The following is a 23,177-nucleotide window of genomic DNA, read 5'->3' as shown; positions in this document are numbered from 1 at the left end:
GTAAAGAAACTTCCTTCCAGGCTATGGTTGCAAGAACTATTTAGACTTGATAAGGCTTTCTATGTGATGCAGATTAGTCCTAGCACATGCATTCCTGCAACCTCCGGTGATATATTTAAGATATTTAAGATACTGGTGATGACAGGTCTTTTCCTGCCTTACTATAGCGCAGAGTAATTTTTGTGGCTTCATATCTCGTCTTGTAGAGTGTCTCTGGTGGACAAAGTGATGACTTTTTGAGGTGGAGTATTCCTGACTAGGGATCTAGGACAGGATTGTCTATGAGTAGGTGGGACTGGATGAATGATGTGGCCTCCCTACATGACTTCATTATCAGTTTAAAGGGATCCATGACAGGGCTGTTATTCCCACTTTTCTTCCTTCCTGTGGCATTTTCAGTTTGTGAGTTTTAATGTTTCCTTTGCACAAGCCAGTTCAGCCTTTCAAGTCTGAGTTAACTGAGAAAAAAGTAATTTCTTTTCTTTCTCAAAGCCTAAGCTTTCATTTGGATTGGTGAACTGCTGTGGCTTATCCTGCAGCTGCCTGGAGCAGACCCACTGGCAGTGATGCTGTGGCACTGGACCGCACAGGGAGCCTTCCTCATTCAGACACTGGTGATTTGTTCAGTGTATGTGATCCAGGAGAGTGCCCATGTAATTCTGTCTGGGAGTTGAGTACAAAGCAGGGCTGTACTCCTGAAATTGTTCTCATAAGAAGGGGATTTTCCATGCCTGTTGTTACTGTTCAACTTTGCTGTGAAGTCTTTGGTATCTGTTCTTTTAACAATTTATAAAGAGGTGTGGAAGCAAATACAAACTGGTCTTTATTTTGCACAACAGCAGAGTGGGAAATCCATTAGACAGGCAGAAAACCAGTGTGAAGTGTGGCTGAAATTAAACCACGTTTTCACTAGTTCTCCTGCTTAGAGTACTTTAGTCACATAGGTGAAAAACAGATTTAATGCTAGTTTAAAAAGCAAAGGATTAAATAAAGAGGTACTATGTTAAAAATTCAGTAAGGGCAACTACACAAGATAAGCATTAGATATCTTATTGAATAGTTCCAGTGAGGACTTTTATAAGTAGATGTTCTAATAAAGTTTCCAAGCCTCCTTAATCTGTTTCTAAGATGTCCACTGTCATCTAGCAGGGGCAGTGTTTATAAGCAATATTATCAAAGAGGAAAAAGCCATCTAATTTTAAGTAGGATGTAGCAAACTTGCATGTAAGATGAATCTCTCAAAACCTGGGCTGGATGGTTGAGAGAACGCATAAAAATGGAAAAGTTGACAAACTTCTCTCAGCAAAATCCATAACAACAGGTGACACCCAGCTAAAGTTTAAAACTTTGTTGCAGAATATGGGTGAGTAATCTGTGTAATATAATAGGCAGTTTGTAGATGCTTGCCATGTGACATAAGGGAGTAATGTAGTTAAAATAACTGCAATTATGTAACACACAGCCTTGGGAAATAGGAAGGGCAGAGCTGGTATTTCCCAGGTAAATCTTAAGATACCATCTGTGAAACGTCCTAATTTAATTACCTTCTGAACTTCAAGAGCAGAATTAACAACAGTATACAAAGTGATTCTGAAACATGAAAGTTTCATAATTGTGCCTGAATATGTAAGCCAGTATTACTGCCATTTCTTAAGCTATAATTTTGAAATCAGACCTGCATGGGTCAATGCTTTCTGTAGGCTCTCCCCCTCTTCCCGTGGGGTCTGCAGAGTGGACGATCCTCCAGTCATCACCGTCTTACCTGGCTAGGTGTGATACCAGAAACTTTGCTTTTGGGACCAGTCCTGGGTGGAAATTTGAGCACTGAATTCTGCACTAGGTTGTCATAATCTCCAGACATTTTCTGAAGGATCACTATAAAATTATCGTGTTAGTCTTTTTAATAATAAGCTTTTTTCTCTCCTGTAAATTTTCAGTGTTAAGTGTTTTGAGTTCACAGTGAATTGAAAATTGTTTCTCAGTGACAGAGCTTGCATTAGATTGCTTAATACTGGGTTTTTGGGTTTTTTTTGTTTTTGTTTGTTTTTTTTTTGGTGAAGTTCTTTTGTGTGCTTATTTTGTTTAGTAGCCATTAACATAAAATTAATTGTTGTAAAATTACTATTTAAAAACAAATCTTGATATCTGTTTTATTATTTAAAAACTATGTAGGAATAAATGAGCATAAAGAATGGCAAATATCTTTCATGTGGGTTAAACAAAGGAATGTGAGAAACTTCTTGTCCTCATTTAAAAATTAGGAATATTTGAGGCATACCAGTAATTCTCATTACAAAAATCACTAATAGTTTTGTGAGCTAAGTGAAGTTGAGCACTTCCAACAGCTTGTTTCCTTACCACTTCTCATCATCAGGCATTCTTATATGGTGTGCTGTAGTATTTGTGGCATTTTTGTTGGTGTAAACAATCTTATCTGCCCTTGCCTCTCCAGTAAAGGTAATGGTCCAACTTGGAACTGGTTCTGCCAAGCTGTATGCCTTAGCTGAGCTGCAGTTTTCTGGGCTCTTCCAGGTACCTGCTGAGCTGCAGGCAACCAGAGAACAGAAGATTACTTTGCTCTTTAAAACAAACCATTTTTCCTTTGCCTCACTTAGATCTCCTTTTTTTGTAGTGGTGGAGGCACATTTGTTTAAAGATGTCTTCAGAAATTATGCCACTACACTGACTTGGACCTGGGTGGACAGTATTATTTCCATTGACAAAAAGAAAAGTAGTGCTTATTTCTTCTGAAGAGCTGAATATCTGCATAGGTTTTTGAGGTGGTTTTGACACTTGCTTTCCAATTGCATGTGTTTGAGAGGACTGCCTCTTACTTAGAACATTTCAAGCTGGGCAGATCACTTACTTATATGACTGCGTTTTTGAGTTTACATAAAGTGTTTACAACGTATCATTTAAAATAACACAATTTTGAAAATGAGTCTGCTAGTATTACCTAATTTGAGAGAGTTTGCTACAGACTGGACAATCTATTGTGCATTTTAATGGAATTTTTAAATTTTGATATGAGCAGAAAGGGGAAGATTAGAAATAAAAGTGCTGATGTACTGATTCTGTAAGTACACTAGCAGGTAGGCAAACGAAATGTATGTTTTCCTGACTGGACTATGCCTACACAAATGCATAATGGGCAGATGAGTTTATAGTATGAAGAACTATAACCATGTATTTAACAAATGGCCTTCTCTGGCCCCAAGTCTTTGATCCTTCAGGTGAACTCTTTCCAGTCTCACATTTAGAGGATAATTTCTGTAGCCTACAGAACTGCCAAACATTTTGGAAGATTGCATTATGGTCAAAGCTTTATCAATTTACTTCTTACCAACACAGTTGTACTATAAAAAAACAGTCTTTCAAAAATGGTTTGGTTTTCTTTGGTGAAGCACAAGCTAGTTGTTTATCTTGTGTGTAGGAATGTGGTTTCCTTTTTTTTTTCCCACTCTTCTACTAAAAAAAAAGCAGGCCTTGATCATATTATTTACCAGTGTATATGAATGTGTGTGAACTAAGTCTAACAAGGTAAGGCAAAATATTTTCCTTGCTGTCATTAACTCTCATTTTGTAGATGGTTAACAAAAAAGTTATCCTAACATTAATGTAAACTATTGTTAACAGAAGTGGATTTATGAAGGAAAACTGGGTAGCTAGTTAAGAAAATAGGTAGAATTATAAAGCACATTGAAAGTGAAACAGTAATGTCATACATAAAAGTTGGTTTTAAAGAAACCTTTTAACTGTAGGAAAGTTCTGAACAGCACTGTCTTTCTTGCAGACATTATTTCTTAAAGTAAATGGAGTACATGTATTTTTGCTTACCTATAGATTCAGATTAATTGATCGGTCACTATTGAGTGGTGAGGCTGGGGCTGCTTTCTGAGTAAATCCTTCTCTCAAGTTACTGAACACCAGACTTCCTGAACTCCAGAAACTTTCAGAAGCTTTGTCACTGTGGTGGAGTTTTATTTTGCTTGATTATGAACAGAAAAGAAATCTTGGAGGCTGAGAGCCTCTGCTGTCTAAACTTTTGAGGGCCGTTTTAAATGAAGAGGAGCTGAGTGCTGGTGTCAGGAGAGTCAGGATAAATCTCTCACCATCAGTGTGGCAAGGGCCACTTTCCCTATTTTCATCATCTGCATTTCTACTACAACTAGAAGAAATTGATTAGAAATAGTCTGATTCCAGGTAAAAGTCTTGCATTTGGCCTCAATGCCTAGTGGCTATAAGAGTTGCTATTTAAATGCTGACAGCATGTTTGTCTGACTTCTGATACAAAAATTGAAGTGAAGTGAGAAGTCAAGTGGGTAGATGTTAAGAACTGTTTGTGAGTTCGCAGTTGAATGACAACTGTAAGAGGGTGTAACAGTCAACACCCCAAGCCCATGGGAGTGCATTGACCCTGTCTGGGTGCCAGATGCCTACCAAATCTCTCTCCCCTTCACAGCTGAACAGGGGAGAGAAAATACAACTAAGGATTCATGGGTTAAGATAAGGATTGGGAAAGATCACTCGCCAAATACCATCACAGGCAAAACAGACTTGAATTAAAGGTAATATTTGAATTTACTACTAACTAAATCACAGCATGATAATGAGAAGTAAAATGAGACCTTAAAACACCTTCCCCTCCACCCTTCCCTCCTCAGCTCTGCCTCCTCCCCTCAGAGCAGTGTGGAGAGGTGGGGAATGGGGGTTGTGGTCAGTTCATCACATGCTCCTGCTACTCAGGTAGAGGAGTCCTTCCCCTGCTCCAGCGTGGGGTCTCCCTTACGGGAGACAGCTCTCCAAACTTTTCCAACATGAGTCCACCCCATATGCAACAGTTCTGCATGAACTGCTGCAGTGTGGGTCACTCTTCCATGGGGTGCATCCTTCAGCCACAGCCTGCTCCAGTGTGAGTCCCCCACAGGGCCACAAGTCCTGCCAGGACCCTTCTCCAGCACGGGCCTCCCATGGGTTCACAGTCCCCTCTCAGGCATCCACCTGCTGTGGCCTGGGTCTCCTCCAGGGGCTGCAGGTGGATCTCTGCATCCCCAGGGACCTCCAGGGGCTGCAGGTGGATCTCTGCATCCCCAGGGACCTCCAGGGGCTGCAGGTGGATCTCTGCATCCCCAGGGACCTCCAGAGTCCCTGCAGGGCCACAGCTGCCTCACCATGGTCTGCACCAGGGGCTGCAGGGGAACCTCAGCTCTGGTGCCTGGGGCACCTCCTGTCCCTCCTTCTGCACTGCCCTGGGTGTCAGCCAGGCTGTTCCTCTCACATGCTGTCACCTTGCTCTTCTCTGATGGCAATTACAACTGCACAAATGCTGGGTATTTTTTATTCTTCTTCTTCCATTTGTTGTCACAGAGGCATTACAACCATTTCTAATTGGCCCAGCCTTAAGCCAGCAGCACATCTATCTTTGTAGCCACCAGAGACTGGCTCTGCTGGACACTGAGGAAGCTTCTCACATCCTCCTGCAAAAGCCACCCTGCAGCTCTCCCACTACCAAAGCTTGGCTACGCAAAAAAAATACACAGATATTAAATGGAAACTAATTTAGTGCCAGAATCTACACTAAGTTTTCTGTATTTTTAAGAGCATGCTTTGAAGCAGATTTCTTTTTTACAAAAAAAAAAGAAAGTTAAACAAAAGATTTGTTTAACTTTAGCCTTGGTCAGCATATTGAGCCAGCCAGTATGAGTTCCAGTAACGTGAGGGTGGGAAAACTGAGTGGCAGTGAAATCAAGTAAGCTACTTTTCTTACCAAAGAGCTAGTTAAATATAATATGATTAATTGTACTCAGTGAATATATTTGTTGAAAAATTGAGCCATACTCTGCTCAAGGTTTCTGTGGGCTGTGGTAGAGTTTTGTTATAACCACTGCATGAAGTACTTTCAGTTTTCCATGCCTTTTCTCTTGACAGGCTGTTCTCATGTGTCTGAAACTAAAAGAATACTGGATTAAAAGAATAATTTACTGTAATCGGTCTAACAATTTAATACAATAATTACTTATAAAGTAAACACTTTTAGTGGTTCCTTCCCAGCACGTTATGGCTGAATTGCTTGGCTGTCACAGTTGAGCACTCTGAAGTACCTGGTGTTCAGGACAGGGTTGGATTTACTTACGTTTGATATCATCCATAGTTGGCTTATGGAGCAAGGTGACAATAATATTTATAGTTTGCATCTAACCATAAAATCCTTTCTCTCATGTGATTGCAAGTGTAAAACGCAATAGTGCTCCTCATATTTCCATTAGTAAAGAAAGAGGATGTCCCCTATTTCTTGTTTTGTCAGCACCATTTATCAGCACAGTGTGCTGAATCAAGTATTGTAGTATGAATGCAGGGTGCATGAAAGTGGTCATTGTGAAGGCAATGACATTGCATAGGGAAATGCTGATGCTGGAGGATGATATTTCTAGAAAATGTGAACTTAAAAGAGACTTGCAGAGGGAAGATTTTCCAAACATGAAATTGATGGTGGTTTCAGATATTTAGAGATACAGGACAGAAGTGCAACCAGGGAAACAAGTGGGCAGCAAAATGAGAATGAAGCTGAGGTAGATCATATGAACTCTAATGGAGGCAGGCTTGTCTGTGTTGCATGTTGCAGTGAAGGGTAAGTATAGTGGCTAAAAATTCCTGCAAAATGGCAGTGAACAGGATGTACTTGTAGCAGTGGAAATAAATCTGGACTGTTAAGGTGAAGATAAATGAGAAGATGATAGTGGGGAGATCTCAGGAGAGAGATGCATTACCATCATGAGGGAAGAACTGGCTCTCTCAAGCTGCAGCTGGCTTAGCCTGGAGGAGATGCAGAAGGGCTGCTAGCCTGGTTATCAAGATGTGCTACAGCCTGAAATAATAAATAAATACTACTAATAAAGGTGAATACAATGTGAAAGTTGCACAGGGGTATTAAGAGAATTCATATGGTAAAGTGAGACACTGAATGGGTAGGGGAAAAACACCATCAAATGTGCTGGGATTTTTAAAAGGTATTTTCTAGGAGGAAAAAGGCAAGGGAAGGGCTGATGAGTGCTTGATTGTGGAGCAAAAATCAGTATTAATATAAGCATACTTTTCTGTAAAGTTTTACATAAGTAGGATGTACTGCATGCAAAATGGATGTGCTGGATAATTTTTGTGGGTTAATGGTACTGCTGTTGGTACTGTGACATTCCATGATTCTGGTGTGGAAACAGTTGATTCATCAGAGTGGGATTTGCATACTAATTATAACATGGCTAATTATTGTATTTAAAAGGAGTATACTGACATATTGGTACCTTTTCTCCTTCCCACATAACTCAGAAATACTTCTTATTTACAAAGATTTTTTTTAATAATAGATGTTGCAAAGCTGAACTTCCTCATTTATCAGTAGGTTGGACTTTAAGTGGAGATGGTGATAAAAAATAATTTAAGCATTTATTGTTTATTCATATTTACCTCTTAACTGTAATGGTTAACCACAGCACAGTTTCTTGAGATAACACTTTATGACATGGAAGCACCTGGTTTGTACATAGAGATTGCAAAATCATATTGTTGTGCATAACAGCGCTGTTATAAATTAGACCCAAGGACAGTGGGATGTGGCCAGCTAATACTTCCTGATCTCTATTTCACATATGGTGTTCTGTCAGCCTTTTCTCTTTTTTTACAACTCTGTTTCCTGAAAATATTTTCTAAAAAACTTTATTAATCTTTCATTATTGAAAAAATACATATTTCTGTTTTGGTTTGTTTTCTGCAGGCAGCATCATAAAAGTCAAGTGAAAATGGCCTTAAGCAATCTGACATCAAAGGCTATTCTACTGTATGATGAATGGATTAAAGATGCTGGTGAGTCATTTAAATCTAAACTTACTAACTCCCAATAATTTTGAATAGCAATGTGTAGCTATGCTAGGTGTGCTGTTTATCAGCTTAGAAGTAGCTTTGTCATCTTGTGAATATTTGTAAGACTTGCTAGGTTACCTATTTACATGACAGCCTAGTTTCTGCATTTTAAAATAGGAAGTAAACAAAACTCAGGTAGTTTATGGATATAAACTCTAAATAAAATACAGTGATTCTCCTGTCAGTGTCTTTGTTTGCCTGAATATATAGTTTGAGTGCTGAATGTAGTTTTAACTCTTTTGTCATTACCAAACAGTTGCATTTTATCAGTTAATTAATGCAGGCATATGGCATTATTGCATTTTGCTTTTGCAAAATGAAAAAAAGAAACTCAAGCTCCGGTAAGTTTCAGTATTTTGAAATTAATCGTCAGAGTAATTAATTCTGTCACAGTGGTACTTTGAAAAAGGATGTTAGTCTCTTGTTGCAGTAAGTAAGGGATGTTTATCACACTTCACTTCTAGTCCACTTTGTTATTTTGTATGCTTACCAAAAGCTAGATAGAGAAGACTTCAGTTTGGGGGTTGAGACCCATTAGTGTCAGAAAGGGATTAGCTAATTCGTGGAAAAAAATTGTGAAGTGGTGAGGGTTTGATAGATAAAATTACTGATTTATTTTTTCCAGCTTAGCTGAGCACCACTTTTCTTGTTCAGTTGAAGTACAGCCTGCAAGTGAGCAGGGAATTTAATATCAGTATGACTCATGGGTTGAAGTGGATTGGGATGGAGTGAGCATTTCTGCTGCAATGTCCATGACTTCAGAAGCTGAGTTGTCTCCCTGCCCAACAGTGCTTGTATTTGGATCACAGCATTAGTGGTGGAACTTGATTTTCTCTGGATCAGACTGGGAAGAACAGTGAGAAAGGTTTGGTAGGAGCCAGGACAAGGGTGGATACAACAAAAACAATCAGTTGTGAAGAGATGGTGGTTCTCTTGCAGTACATAAGAGCAGATTCCTCATGCTGTGGGTCACAATCCTTCTTGGTCTGTGGGCAGCAGCTCTGGCACATTACAAGCTGTGAGAAGCATTATAATGTGCTCTCCACCTCAATTTGTTTTTACACTTTCAGTGGCTGTTAACCACATCAGAGGGTCTCATGGGTTAAAGATTGCTTGAATGCTGTGGGCTGAAACTTTGCTGACTTGAAACATTTGGCTATGAATTAAACAGCTGACAAAAAAACAGTAGTGTAATTTTACCCTTAAAATACAGCACCAAACCATGAAAGAAACAGTTTTTTGAATCAGTAGTTAAGTTTGGGATCATTCTGAACCAAATCTTGCAAAAGTCAGTATAAAAAAAAATAATTAATGAAAATAAAAATTGCATCAGGTTTGTATCACTTCACCTGCTTATGGAGAAATGTGGCAGTCTTTGGTGATCTGGGACTCTGTGATGAACCACAGAAGGGTGCACTGGAATCATGGTGATGCTCAGATAAAATACCTGCCAGCCTCATCGGTATAGAGAGGGAGTGGGGTGTGCTTAGGAGGAGGTGCCTCTGCAATACATCTCTCTGGCATAACTGTGGGGTAATTTGCAACATTTGCTTGTTGTATTATAACTTTCTTGTCATTATGAAAGTGTGTGCTTTGTCATGCTGTAAAGACAAAATGTTGTCACTCAAGATTCTGTGTCTCCTTTTCATTGTATGTGAAGAAAGAAGCAATGAATCCTACATGGGCTAAATCATGTTATCCAGGCAGTATGGATTTGAAGTGAATGGAATCTGAAACACGATTTGTGACAGAAAAATCTAGAGCATCAAGAATTAAATACTTTTCTGTAGCTGTTTTAGTAAGTACTGTTGACATCTGACTTTTTTTTCCTCCCCCATCCCCTCTAGATCCAAGACTGGAAGGCTGGCCGCTCATGTCTTCACCTTTTCCAACGACTTTCATCATTGGAACCTACGTTTATTTTGTCACTTCCTTGGGACCCAAACTCATGGAAAATAAAAAACCTTTTGAACTCAGGCAGATCATGACATTTTATAATTTTAGTGTGGTAGCCCTCTCTTTATATATGACTTATGAAGTAAGTACTATGTTTGTAATGCATTTTTATATTTAATGTCTTTAACAACTATTTTTTAATAAATTTATTAATATAATTTCCACACTGCAGTTGTCAAAAAATATTACTGTCATGACAGTAATTATATTCCTCCAAGATGTATACGAAACTTGTAATTCTTGGAAAAAGGGAATAAATCATACCCAGAAAGAGAGAACATGAAACATTTTGTGTCATTATACATAATTTAAAAAGTTTTAAGTTTTTATCATTTAAATTCATTGTACTGCAGTGGTTAAAGCAGTACAAAAAAAACCAATATGCTTTTCTTAGTATTTTGTAATCGTTTCTGTCTACTAGGTGATAATGTGACAACCTGCCCTTAAGGGGAAGGAACAACAACTGATGTTTCAAACACTGTATAGAGTATAGATATACATACAGTATAGAGAAATAATCTTCAGTTAGATCTGCCTTTTAAAAGACTGAAATCAATGACAGAGGATAGCAAAATCTAATTCAAGGCTGTTTTATCCTTTAAATGAACAAACAAAACCCCTCTAAAAAAAAGCCTCCAACCTCTACCCCCTGCTTCCCCCTCAAGCCCAAATTATTTATATATTTAACACTTATTTTCCCCACAACCCCAAAATAGCAAATTCTCTCTCTTTTTTCTGTTTCTTTTTTTTTCTTTCCCCAAAAGAAACGTTGAGATTTTGCTGCTGTTGGGCTTTACTTGTTTGCTGGGATTTGTTGCACTTTGGTGGGGTTTTTATAAGTGTAGCTATTTGTTGATGGTACTGTGTAAATGACAGCCTTACACTTTGCTTTGTGAAGCATCACTGTGCTAGTACTGACCCTCTGTGTGACACTCCGTCTATGTGGCTATTTCAGATTTGGGAAACTGCTAATAAAAAGTTGTCAGGTTATTGTGCCAAATCGGCAGGATAGGTTCCTGTTAGCTTAATTTGCATGAATCTTATAATGAGTTACAGTGAACTACATGACATTTCTTATAACCTCTCTAAAGGCACTGCAGCAGCAGCTACTTTGTGTCATGACTGTTGAGTGGAAAGATGAATGTTTTTGCTATTTAGACTTTTTTTTAAAATTGCCGAAATTCCTGTTGGAATTTGGTTCCAAGTTTAGTTTTGGTTATAAACCTCAGAAACAAACAAACCAAACCCCACAAAGAATAAAAGAAAAAAAGATTACACTTCTGTTAGTGTCTGACACTGGCATGGTATTCAGTAAGTCTGCTGTCAAGATTTCCATGTTATAGTTTCAGAGTGAATGGACAGACTGTAACTGAGTGAATTTCTGCTATATTGTCTGGTGGTCAGCAAGAAGCTGATTCTTTCCCTTTTTCCCTTGTTGTAACCAAGTCACTTGGTTGGGCTGTTTTTTTGGTGTTCCAAAAAAACATGTTTTTTTTTTAAAGCAATCAGATCTTTCAGGAAATTAAAAGGACAAAAGCCTGCTTCTGTTAGGAGAGGTGAGGCTCTTACCATGCATGAGTGGATGGTGATAATAAAAAGCATCATGAAGATATAAAATACAGATGTCATAGTTGCTGGCAGTAGAATAAGCCAAGTAAAATATTAATATTGTTGTTCTTGTCTAAACCTTAATATATTCCAAGAGAAAATACTGTATTATATTCGATACATATAGTCCTTTGGTCATTTGTGTGCTTTCAGTTGTAGCTTCTTGTCACTTGTTTGAGTGGAAAACTAATTGAACCATAAAGTTCAACTAAGCAGAATTTAAGAAACTATGATATTAAATATACATCATGCATAGTGTTTTGTTCCTTGTCTTTAATGATAAACAGCAATAGCTTTCTGTTATGCTGGTTTTGTTGGAGTATTAAGATGCTGTGTTGTATTTTTTTTCATATTAAGATAATTAGTGTGATAGCAATTTTCAAAAGAATTGTATTTGGTTTTGTGGTCTTACTTACACAGTAAGTTGTCATTTAACACAGGTTTTGAGGTGCATCTCTTTCTTCTCTTCAGTTCTAATGCTGGAATAATGGGTGTAGGAAGAAAATTCTTGTCTATGGGTGTGGTCCTGGAATTAAAAATTCATTAATCTGCAACAGCAAAGGATTTTTGTGGTAGCTATTCCACACACAGGTAGATGATTGACAAACTTGCTGATTTAAGGTGTTTTTAATATTGTTTTTCCCCTCCTGCTTAGTGATTGCAAAAGTAATCCAAAATTAATGAATTTTTCAAAAGGTGTAAAATTAATCTTTGCCCTTTCCTCCAGTTTCTTATGTCAGGCTGGGCCACAGGATACTCATTCCGGTGTGATATTGTTGACTACTCGAGGTCACCGACAGCTCTAAGAGTAAGTTGCTGAAGACAAAGGTGAATTGTTATTGTAAAACAATAGAATAGTTTGGGTTGGAAGTGACCTTGGTGGCCTAGTTCCAAAGCCCCTGATATGAGCAAGGACACCTTCCACTAGACTAGGTTGTTCAAAGTAGTGTGTTACACATTTACTTGATTTTTAGAAATGCTTTTTGAACAGCCTACTTTTTGAATGCACTGTTGTGGAGTGGAATGCACTAAATGCAAATGCCCTCTTGCATAATGTAGAGCACATGAGTTAACCGGAGGGACAGGCTGGTTGGTTGCTTGGGAGGAAGAAAGAGGCAAGGAATTAATTGGCTTCTTTTTGTTGGCTTTAAAATTCCTTTAAGTTTAAAAATAATTTTGTGTTTTTAAAGAAAAAACAATCAAACTATACATTTAAATATTTCTGTCAGCCTTGTAACATCACCTGGCCCAGTACTTTCCTTTATGTAGTGTCCTGGGGTGACTAGTCGCCTAGTTTATGTTACATACTAAGTTCTGCACCATTTAGAGTGGCTTTGAGAGCGAAGGGGATACCAGCATCATAAAATCGCCTTAGGACATTCCACCCCTTATCCCTATATCATCAACTTATTATCAAAACTAATATATATTCTAACTCTAAAATATATAGATTATTATTTGTCCTGCTTGGTTTTTTTTATGACTTTCATGGTTTGACAATTTGATTTTTACTCTTGCAGATGGTGCGAACTTGTTGGCTTTATTTCTTTTCCAAGTTCATTGAATTATTAGACACTGTAAGTATTTGTAGCCTAATAAAAGAAGTTGTTCTTTTTCCTTTTCAGAGCAGAACTGGTGCTGTTCAGGGCTCAGGATATAAGTGGCTTTTTATTTAGTCCTCCAGTCTTCAATTATTAGAATATGATCACAATGTTTATCCCTATTATATCTTTGTCTTTTTACACTTTTTACACTTTGCACACTTTGTACTGTCTTTTTACACTGTTCTTCCTTCATTATCAGGAAAAATGTTAATGAGGGAACACACCTTTAAATTTTTAGGATGTCTTTATAACTTGTCTGTTTAACAACTGAGTACACTAATCTGGTATGCTATAGCAGTGCTTGTCTCAACACTGCAGATAAAAAACAGTTGATCATGCTGAATTTTTTTTTCACATAATTTTCAGATTTTATCTTCCCCGTACATATCATCAGCAGGATGTCTGAATGCAGGACAAAATTGCCATACCTACTTGCTCTAAATCCCTGAGATGGTCTTGAGTGTCGTGACTACAGAGATGTTTGATGTCAGTCTGGCTCTCTAGCCTGTTTCAAACAAAGTCTGAGTAGCAATGCATGGAAGCAGAATGCAGACCTTGCTCACCACCAGCAGCCATCTTTCCAACACTGGTACCAGATAGGACTGAGATATTTTCAAACCAGCTTCTCAGTGTTGGAATTAGTTGCATTTCTATTTGCCCTATTGTTTGGGGCACAAGAGTGGTGGTTCAGGAGCTGACTCATGAGCAGTGAGGATGTTCTACATCCTCTAGAGCAAAAGCTTGCCATCTGACTTTACATCTGCAAATGTTCATGATTCAGCACTGGAAGATCTTACTGACTAAAACAAATGGAATGGCAATGGAAGTGTCAGGAATGCTAAAACTGGAAAATCCTGACCAATATATTGTTCTATCTGCCTTTATTCCTCACAGGTTATAGTGCTCTTTTTTAATTAGTCCTGAACCTGTTTTTTTTTGGTTTTTTTATTTAATTTATTTTGTTTGAAAACACACAATTAGGGACCCATTTCTCATCAGCTTTTTTTGTTTTATTGCAAAAGTAGTTTCTTAGCTATATTTAAATCAGCTGATTCAAAAGTTTTCTCTGGTACACCAGGCTTCTTTTCTTCTGTGTTTGTTTGCTTGCCATCTGATACTACCCGTTCCATGACCTGACTTCTCCTTACAGATTTTTTGCTGTCTTCCCTTAACATTTCCCTTGATGCCTGCCCTTTAAAATGAGGCCTGTCAATATCAATTGAGAATACCCACCTAAATTCTGTATAATTTTGATGTTTTCCAATGGTAGCTAAGTTAAAATTGATAATAAAGTGTTAGTTCTCTAACATAGTATTTTCTACTGCTAGTCCTGTTAATTTTCTCAAATGACCTTTCATTAATAGCTCAGGGGACTTAAAATCTGATGCTTGTAGAGACTTCTCAATCCAAGCAATTCCATCTTACATGGTTTGGTGCACATGTAGGTGATGGCTCAACCTTTGACATTTGGTTTCAAAGCTTGCCTTGGCTTTTGAGATTTCACAGGTGGATTTTGCTTATTGGCTTTAAAGTTTTTAGAAAACTAGTTTGCATAGCCAGACAGTCACTTAGTTTTTCTTCTCCCAGCATGGTAACTGTGAAGAACTTTTAAATGTATAGTAGTGAGCAACCAGCACTGATGTGTACATTTTTCTTTAAATATGTTTGATTTGATTATTTTCTGTAACATTCTGTTCATTAAAAATCTCTTTCAGATATTTTTTGTGTTGCGTAAGAAAAACAACCAAGTTACATTCCTGCATGTCTTTCATCATTCCATCATGCCGTGGACCTGGTGGTTTGGAGTCAAATTTGCTGCAGGTATGGAGAGAGAGTGGCATTTAAGTTGAACATATCTTCTGGTAGTGAAAGTTACCTATGGTAGACAAAAAGGAAAAAAGAATTAAACACCTCGGAAACCACAGTGGTTTTAAATTTAGACTTCTGCAGTTATTTTATGGAACTGAGATCACCATAATTATTTAAATAGGTGGGGATTGCTCATTTTTCCTATTTGATGGCATTTTGTTCAGTGCTGATTTCTTATGGAGGGGAAGAGGTTCAGAGAAGAGAGTTGGGTACAAGCAAAAAACATTATTAGATGAAAAAGAAGTCACTGAAAAATTGTAAGTCCTAGGGGAGACACATGAAGAAAATAATTCTTTTAAAATTACTTTATAACCATTTTTCCCCTGACAATGTAAGAACTAAGTTGGAGTACAAGATTGCATTCCTTTTTTTTTTCCTGTTTGAGAAATTATTTGGTCTTTGTTGCAATTACTTTTACTGGCTTTAGGTAGTGTGTGTGGGATTTATTTACACCTGATACTTCAGCTATCACAAAACTAGAAAAATATTTTCCTGGACCTTTCTTTATTAAAGTAACATTTGAATTTTTTTTGAATTTAAATTCTTTGACCGCTATCCGCTTACCTTCACTTTCTCCTTTCCTGCTTGGTGTGTCTTTGCATGCATTTTCCTATGCCATATTATCAGTGTACACCACTAATAAATACAACTTACCATGAGAATAGTCTGAAAAGCACAAAATAGAAAAATGCATAGTCATTTGTTAATCAATTTCTGGGACAACTTAGGCTTTTTTAGGAGTTTCTGCTGAGAAATAGTGGGGTTTCGTACATGTTTACCTGAGAACATGTTTTGTGTTTTTTCTTTTTTTTGTCCTGGAAAATTGGTGATGAACTGATGAAGCAGTTATTCCACTGCTTTTCAGTCTAATCTCTTAATGTCTATTTGATGTCTGTTTTTTTCTGGACTGGTCTAGAAAGCACTCCAGAAAATTTGTAGATCTTTTGAACCTTTCCAGTGTGCAGCTTTTCGTTGTGCATAAATGGATCTACTTCTGTTGTATTTGTGGAGTTTCTGTTATTAGGAAAGTGGTGGATTGATCATGTATTTCTCAAATCTTGCTGAGTGACTGCTGTTACGTTCATAATAAAACTGTGAATGGTTGTCTCAGTATAGACCCTAGTGTGTTTATAGGCCTGCAACGGGAAACCTGCAGCAAATAGCAGTCCCTCCTCTTCAACCTTGAAAATTTTCCACTTATAGGTGATTAACTTTCTCCATTTTATCTGGTTGTTGGATCAGTATACCAGCTACAGGCTTCTGATTTTGCATCAGATTCTAATTTCCCATGTGATAATTAGACAAATGCTTTCAGCAAAGTGTGCAAGAATTGTTCTGTCCTGTGGTAGTAATAGTCCCTCATATTTATGCAGAGCCATGTTTGTTCCAAAAACTCTATTGTTTATCTTCACACTTATCTTTCCAAATACTGTTGTTTGATAAGTTTAATTTTTTTCCAAGAATTTCAGTCCTGCTGATGTTTACCTTGTATTCAGTTTCATCAGTGCTTGTCCTTCTAAACAGCAACATCTGTTTTCAGATCAGCATTGCATTTTCAAACTGTTTGTAAAAAACCCAACAACCAAACAGGATGGAGATGCTGTTTTTACTCTGATCTGATATAAATAGAGAATTATAAAATGATGCTTATTATAGTGTTGCTTTTTGAAGCATATTTTTGTACCGTTGTGTAGGTTCCTTTTTTCTCTCCTTTAGCTATTTGTTTTTTCTTCTGAATATTCACTGCACAAGCCAAAAAAAGTATGTATATTTGAACTGTAAGAACATTCAAATTATTTTTAAAAATACAATAGCTAAGTTTCAAAGAAAGTTTGCAATCACAGCTGGATCAGTTATCCAGCTTCTCAAGCTGTAAGATTAGTTTGAGCTACTAAAAACACAAAATAGATTTTATTTTTGATTGGAATGATTCTAAATGGGAAAATTACACTCTTTTTCTCAGTAAATGCCTCCTTTTATGTCATCTCATTTTCTTTTTGATGATCATTGTTTTCATATCCATGTTTCTTTTAAAAATACTTTGCTCTCTGCTGCTTCTTAGATCACTTTTACCTCTAATTTCTTGTGTTCATTAAAATAAAGCTACTTTGAGCAGGATCATGTAGCTCCGTGGTTAATCCAACAGAAAAGGAAGTGTTTCCTTATTTGTTCTGTGAAATACTCATGTGCTACCAGTTTCAGTCATACATTTATCCCAAAATGGGCCCTACTTAAGTTTCCCTTTCAGTGTAAGTATGTTTTTAGATTGACAATGGATTTGTGAGACCCTTGTTCATGATTACAAAAACTTACTGTGTGAAATGGCATTTCCTTTCCTGGGAATCTGGAAATCTGTATTGAGAAGAGACTTATTACTTCTCCTCTACAACTTTTTGAAGTTCATCATGATGTCCAGAAAGGAGGCAAAAACCAGGTGAAATGCTTTCTACTAGGTTTTCTGTGTCTCTATCAAATTTATGTTTTAATTAAAAAATAATAAAAATTGAACCCAAAGAAATGATTTTACAGGTAATTAGATCAGCTCTGTTTTACTGCTGTTTTGAGAATGCTTAGATAAACTTTTTCTGAGACAAGAAACTGATGTGATCTGTCAGAATTGGTATCAACCCAATTCAGGAAAAATATCTTGAGGGTTAGTCAAAGTCTAGGTTTTGTGGTACATGTTTTAGATATCCTGGCTCAAAACAATCTGCTAGGATCTCAGTGGCTTTTTAAATACCTGTTGTAATACTACTACTATGTTTTGTTTTTTTACAGGTGGTTTAGGAACATTTCATGCTTTGCTGAACTGTATTGTGCATGTTGTCATGTACACTTACTATGGAATCTGTTCTCTGGGACCAGCCTATCATAAATATTTGTGGTGGAAAAAGTACATGACAACTATACAACTTGTGAGTAGCTGTTTTAACATATGCACCTCTCAAAAACCTGATTGTAGCTAACACAGATTTAATGCAATAAATTAGTTCTTTTGGTTATGCTCATGTGTGGAGCTTACAGTAGGTATAAGCTTTACTAATGTTTTAATTGAGGATAACAAAAGGTGTGAGCTCTCCACAGTAATACAATTAAATCTGCTGACTTCAGCATTCACTCTAATCACAGATTTAGACAAATAAGCTTTTCAGTTATGCAGTACTTGGTAAAGATATTTTATATTTATATATAAATAAAAATTATTAATATATAAATGTACACCAAGAAAATACAAATAATGTACAGAATACTTAACTAATGTACAGAATTACGTAACTACATGTAAAATGTAGCAAGGGGAAAAAGTATTTATTTAGAACTTGATCTTCTTTCATTTAGAAAGAAGGTTTAGAAATTTTACCTCTCTTCAACCCAGAACATTAAAACCCACTTTTACAGTATATTAAGTCTTTTGTCAGCTTTAGGTCTCTTTCAAAAGGTTTTTCTTCTAAGTGCTTTTTCATGCCCACCTCATTTAATAGATGGGTTTTCAAAATTCAGTTTCTGGCTAAACAATTGGCTTAGTATGAGCAAAGGTGCTGAGTAGGTAAAGGAGTTCCCTGTCTGCTTGCACCAGGGCTGGTTTTAATAGAATAGTTCATGTAACCATGTGCAACTCCAAACGATATAGCCTGAATATTTATAACTTGGTCTTTTTGACCTGGAGGCATTACAAGTGGACGATAAACTTGGACTTCATGCAGAGTGTCTTTTTGTAACATGCTAGTATGCAGGAAAGGTGGGAATTCTTGTTCCCCAACCCTATAATGGTTGCTTGCTTTTTCTTTTTTTTTTTTTTCCCTAATTTTTCTAAAGAAACCTCCCATTTTTCACTGGACAAACACTATATGCCTCCATCCTTTTTATCTGAACTAGCCAGGGTAGAATCCTATTCTCCTACCATAAGCTTCTTAGTTTGTCCCTGAATTTCTCTTCCTTTATTACGTAGACCTGTTTTTCAGTGCAGAAATATTTTGGGGAGATGGGCTATAAAGGTGCATCTGTGCCATATTAAGAAGTTGTACTGTTGTCACTTGCTCCTTGTTTTCCCCCCACTCTACCCCTACTATCTGCTTTTCAGCAAACAAGCTATGCTGAAATTTTTCAACTTCTGTACTAAGGTTGTAATTTATTTTAAAAGTACTTATTTTCTTCACCTTTTTCCTCCAGGTCCAGTTTATTATGATTACAGTCCATATAGGACAAATCTACATCATGGATGATTGTCCGTACCAGTATCCAATTTTCATGTTTATTATTTGGCTTTATGGCTCTATGTTTCTAGTCTTGTTTCTCCACTTCTGGTACCACGCTTACACAAAGGGACAAAGACTACCAAAAATGGCAAGAAATGGCATCAGCAAAGATGAGTGAAACAAATTCTTGTCTCTAAAACCAAAGAAGTGTATATGTCAAAGGGGAAACTTGCACTACTTGACAATCAAGATGTTTAGGTGCGCACACTACATGGTGTATATTTTGTATGTTTTCTTCCAAAACAGAATTTGTATTTTTACCATAAGTTATTTGGGATTCTTAACATGGGAGTGGGGAAGAACTGTGGATCTCTGATAAAAAAAAAAAAAAAAAAAAAAAGATAGACGATCTCTATCTAAAATATGCACAAAAATAAAGATAATTGGAAAAGCTAAAATGTGTATGACAAGTACTGAGTACTTTGAACACACTTTGAGGGGGATAAAAGTTACTTCACTTTAAATGTTGTAAGTTGCTAAGACTGTCAGCTGCATTTTATTGTAAGAATGATTCTTCAGTAAGTACTGTTTTTAGAATCTAAGGCATATTAATGTAGTTAATACAAAAATATTATTACATCTGTTTATATTACTTTAAAGGAAGGATTGTAAGTTAATCTGTCAAGACATAATGTTTCATTTGAAGATCACAGATTTTTGGATATACTGTCTTTTACTAGGAGAACTGAATTCATTTCATGTTGTACTCAGCTGAACATTATCGTAAATGTTGGAAAGCTACTAATATGGGGATTATCTGAATTGTCTTGTAGCATAGTGATCAAAACATCTTACTGATTTGTTCACTGTAGTAGCCAAGTATACTTATTATTCAATGTCTCTATGGATATACTTTATATTGGTAGCCTGTACTGTTTGTGGAGTGGGGCTAAGAGGATTTGGAATCTTTTAATTCAAAGCCAAAATCTTAGTGCTCAAATAAAATGTAAAAAAATTTTGATCTTAGTGATTTCAGCTTAAGTATTGCCTACCATGATTGTACTGTGCTCTGCTTTCTTCTATGTCCATTATCTATTGAAATACATGTCTAGAAAAAGTTTGTGTCGTCTTGGGTTTTTTTGTTGTTATTATAATGGCTTGTTTTTATCAGCTCCAGATTAAAGTTACTCCAGCTGTCTTGTCTGGAACCAGGCAAATAAATATGTGACCTTCGCTGATTTTCTGAAAATGAGGCAGGCAGTGGTGACTGGGTATGGCTCCACTCTGCGTAGAATTACCCAGTATGTTGTTTTCCAAGGTTAGGCAGATTGTTGGAGTCACATATGCGTGACATAGAAATCAAAGGAACTTGCTATTTGTAAATTGCATTTGTACTGCATGAGTTTTTAAGAAATTCCTACATGCAACAGACCTGGAAATGAGGAATTAAATGTGTTTAGATTAATGTTACCATTAAAGGTACTGTTTTCTAAAACACCAAAAAAAAGAGAAAATTGCAGTATTTGCTTTTTACTTGATCTGATCTATGGGATTTTCAAATACTCAAAACTTTGAGGCAGATTTTAATAGCCTCCCAGTTACACAATTTCAAGACAGTAAGCTTTGTTACCTGCAGACTTTTATTTTACTGACATTTATGGTGCATTTTAAATGCTAAAGGAATGTAAACTTCAGGTTGGACATGAGTTGCAAATGTTTTCTTTTGAGATTACATTGTTTTTTAAAGCAAATAAAAATAGTTTATGTCTTACCTATTCACTATTTAATCCCTGTAGCTGTCAGCTCTCATGGCAGTTTGACAGTACATCTCAAAAAGTATTGGGATGACTTGAGATTTAAATTGCAACCCTGAATTTTAGATGCTTGATCCTAGAATCATCAGTGTTCAGTTCTCAGCTCCCTGGCAGTTCATGTGGAGAGGTGTTTTATCACAAGATGCTAAACAGCTGCAATGCTGATCAGGGACCACACCTCTTTTTGGTGGGAAAAGCAGTCCATCACTGACTCAAAGTCTCAAGTCCAGCCAGCTCTGGCCTCTGTATATATATATCATTGGCCTCCAGTGTTAGGGGAGGCTTTCCTTATTGCTGTTTTTTCAAATAGCAGGAAAGAATTTGCCAGTTTTATAAGGTTGGTTTGGTTTTTTTGGGTTTTTTTTTGGTTTTTTTATGTGTATTATATTTATATATAAATTATTTATTATGTAAGTGCTGATGAAGGAAGTGGGACAATTTGGTTCTTTTAGGCTTTCTCGAGCCTGCACATTCAAATGCGTTTGGGAAATGCAAGCCTTATGAGGGAAAGGCAATAATAGCTTATCTGTAGAGAAAACTGGGTAATACCCCCTGCTTCTTGCTCAAGGAAGCAGAAATTACTCTGTAGCCTTGCAGATTATTTCTGTGCTGGTAGGGGAAGTCCTACCAGCACAGAAATAGAAAGTTCTGGTCTCTGATTTTGCAATCATACCTCCTTCCCTGCCCCATAAATCTGGATGGAGCAATGCGTCCTGCAGCTGGGTGTGAAGGAACAGGTACCTGTTTGTTGGTTTGGGAGCTAGATCTGCAACTGATTTTTCAGACTCACTTGGGCTTAAATGGGAGCTGAGACTATGCCCAGTCAAAACTAAGGAGTGCTCTATGTGGACAGGTGCTGAACAGAAAGGAGCCAGGAAAACTTCCAATTCCAGCAGTTGCACACTAGCCAAAGGCTTCCAGAGTAAATTGAGATTAAGAACTAATAAGCAGGAGTAGAAACGGGAGATACTAATCATTCTGTGGGCTAGTGCCGTGTCAGATTCCTGCTGCATAGTATCTTGCACAGTAGTTTAGTCTTCTGTGAATTACATAGCATTTGGAGAAAGAGAATGCAGTGTTTCACATTGAGTTGTATGGATGCAGCATAAGAGGATGCATATAGTGTAACTGTGCCAATTACATCAGCTCAAAACAAATCCTCTCTTCCTACGCACAACATGAGAATCACATAATCTTTATCTGAACCTAAAAACTGTGCATCTCACTACTTAAGTGGATATTTTTGAGTTAGGCTAGAAAGGAGTCCAACAGTCAGCTAAGTCATCAATGTTATGGTGAATGTTGACTGACAGTGAGGGGAATGTGGCAAAAATTTTATTTTCCTTAGACCTGGTGGAGAAGAAACACTGGTGTTACCAGCCACTCCTCTCCTGTGAGAGTCCTAAATATTGAGGTCATCTGTAATACCTTTCACAGGAGTTTGCTTCATGCCTACCTATGCAGGATAGGTGACCTGGTATCAAAATCTCCTGCCTTAGAATGGAGGTTTCCTATTAACGTTCTAAATCACCCTTTCTTTAAAATGCTCATAAAAAAGCTAATGTACAACAACTCAAATTAGTTTTGTGGCATCAGCATCAACTCCTGTCTTCTGTAGGAATAATATCAAATGTAATTGCAAGTAATTATCATCCCACACACTGCCTGAATTCCAAACAAAATTCTTTAACTAAAGATTTGATTGAAACAATTTAAAAACATTGAAAACTGAGGGTTTGGAGGGATTTTTTTACTTTTGATTTTTTGTTTTGTCTGTTTAATTAATGTCAAGGCTGTGTTCTCTATCAGGGCAGCAAGTTCACCAGCCAGTGCTTCCCTGACATGGTTTAACTTGTTGCCACACACAGACTCGCCAAGCGGACCAGATTGGAGGGGACTACAGCAGATCACCTGGTCCAATTTACCTGCTCAAGCAGGGCCACCTCACAGCACACAGCACAGGACTGAGTCCAGATGGTTCTGGAATATCTCCCTGAGGGAGGTGCCAGAACGTCTCTGAGAAATCTGTTCCAGTGCGCACAGTAACCACACAGCAAAGAAATTCCTCCTCGTGCTCATGGTGAACTTCCAGTGCATCAGTTCCTGCCCGCCGTCTCTTGTCCTACTGCGCGGCACCCCCTGGCTGTATGCGGCCGGCACAGCCCCCGGCCCTTGCCCAGGCTGAGGCTGCGGCCTGCGGCACCGCCCGCGGCAGC

General features: G+C 37.4%; 1 protein-coding gene across 2 annotated transcripts in view; it reads left to right on the top strand.

Moving 5' to 3' along the window:
- ELOVL7 (ELOVL fatty acid elongase 7) overlaps positions 1-20,258 on the top strand; it is a 31,969-nt gene extending 11,711 nt beyond the window's left edge. For both annotated transcript variants that reach the window (XM_015615165.2, XM_015615166.2), the window contains exons 2-8: positions 7,769-7,857; positions 9,762-9,952; positions 12,206-12,286; positions 12,999-13,055; positions 14,798-14,903; positions 17,730-17,866; positions 19,122-20,258. In XM_015615165.2, coding sequence (XP_015470651.1) covers positions 7,794-7,857; positions 9,762-9,952; positions 12,206-12,286; positions 12,999-13,055; positions 14,798-14,903; positions 17,730-17,866; positions 19,122-19,325 — 840 coding nt within the window. In that variant the 5' untranslated portion in view covers positions 7,769-7,793 and the 3' untranslated portion in view covers positions 19,326-20,258. The remainder of the gene's footprint in view (positions 1-7,768; positions 7,858-9,761; positions 9,953-12,205; positions 12,287-12,998; positions 13,056-14,797; positions 14,904-17,729; positions 17,867-19,121) is intronic.
- The last annotated feature ends 2,919 nt before the right edge of the window (positions 20,259-23,177 follow it).

The sequence above is a fragment of the Parus major genome, chromosome Z (genome assembly GCF_001522545.3).
Source record: "Parus major isolate Abel chromosome Z, Parus_major1.1, whole genome shotgun sequence".
Lineage (NCBI taxonomy): Eukaryota > Metazoa > Chordata > Aves > Passeriformes > Paridae > Parus > Parus major.
The sequence above is the reverse complement of the archived record's forward strand: the minus strand, read 5'-3'. Positions and strand labels throughout refer to the sequence as shown.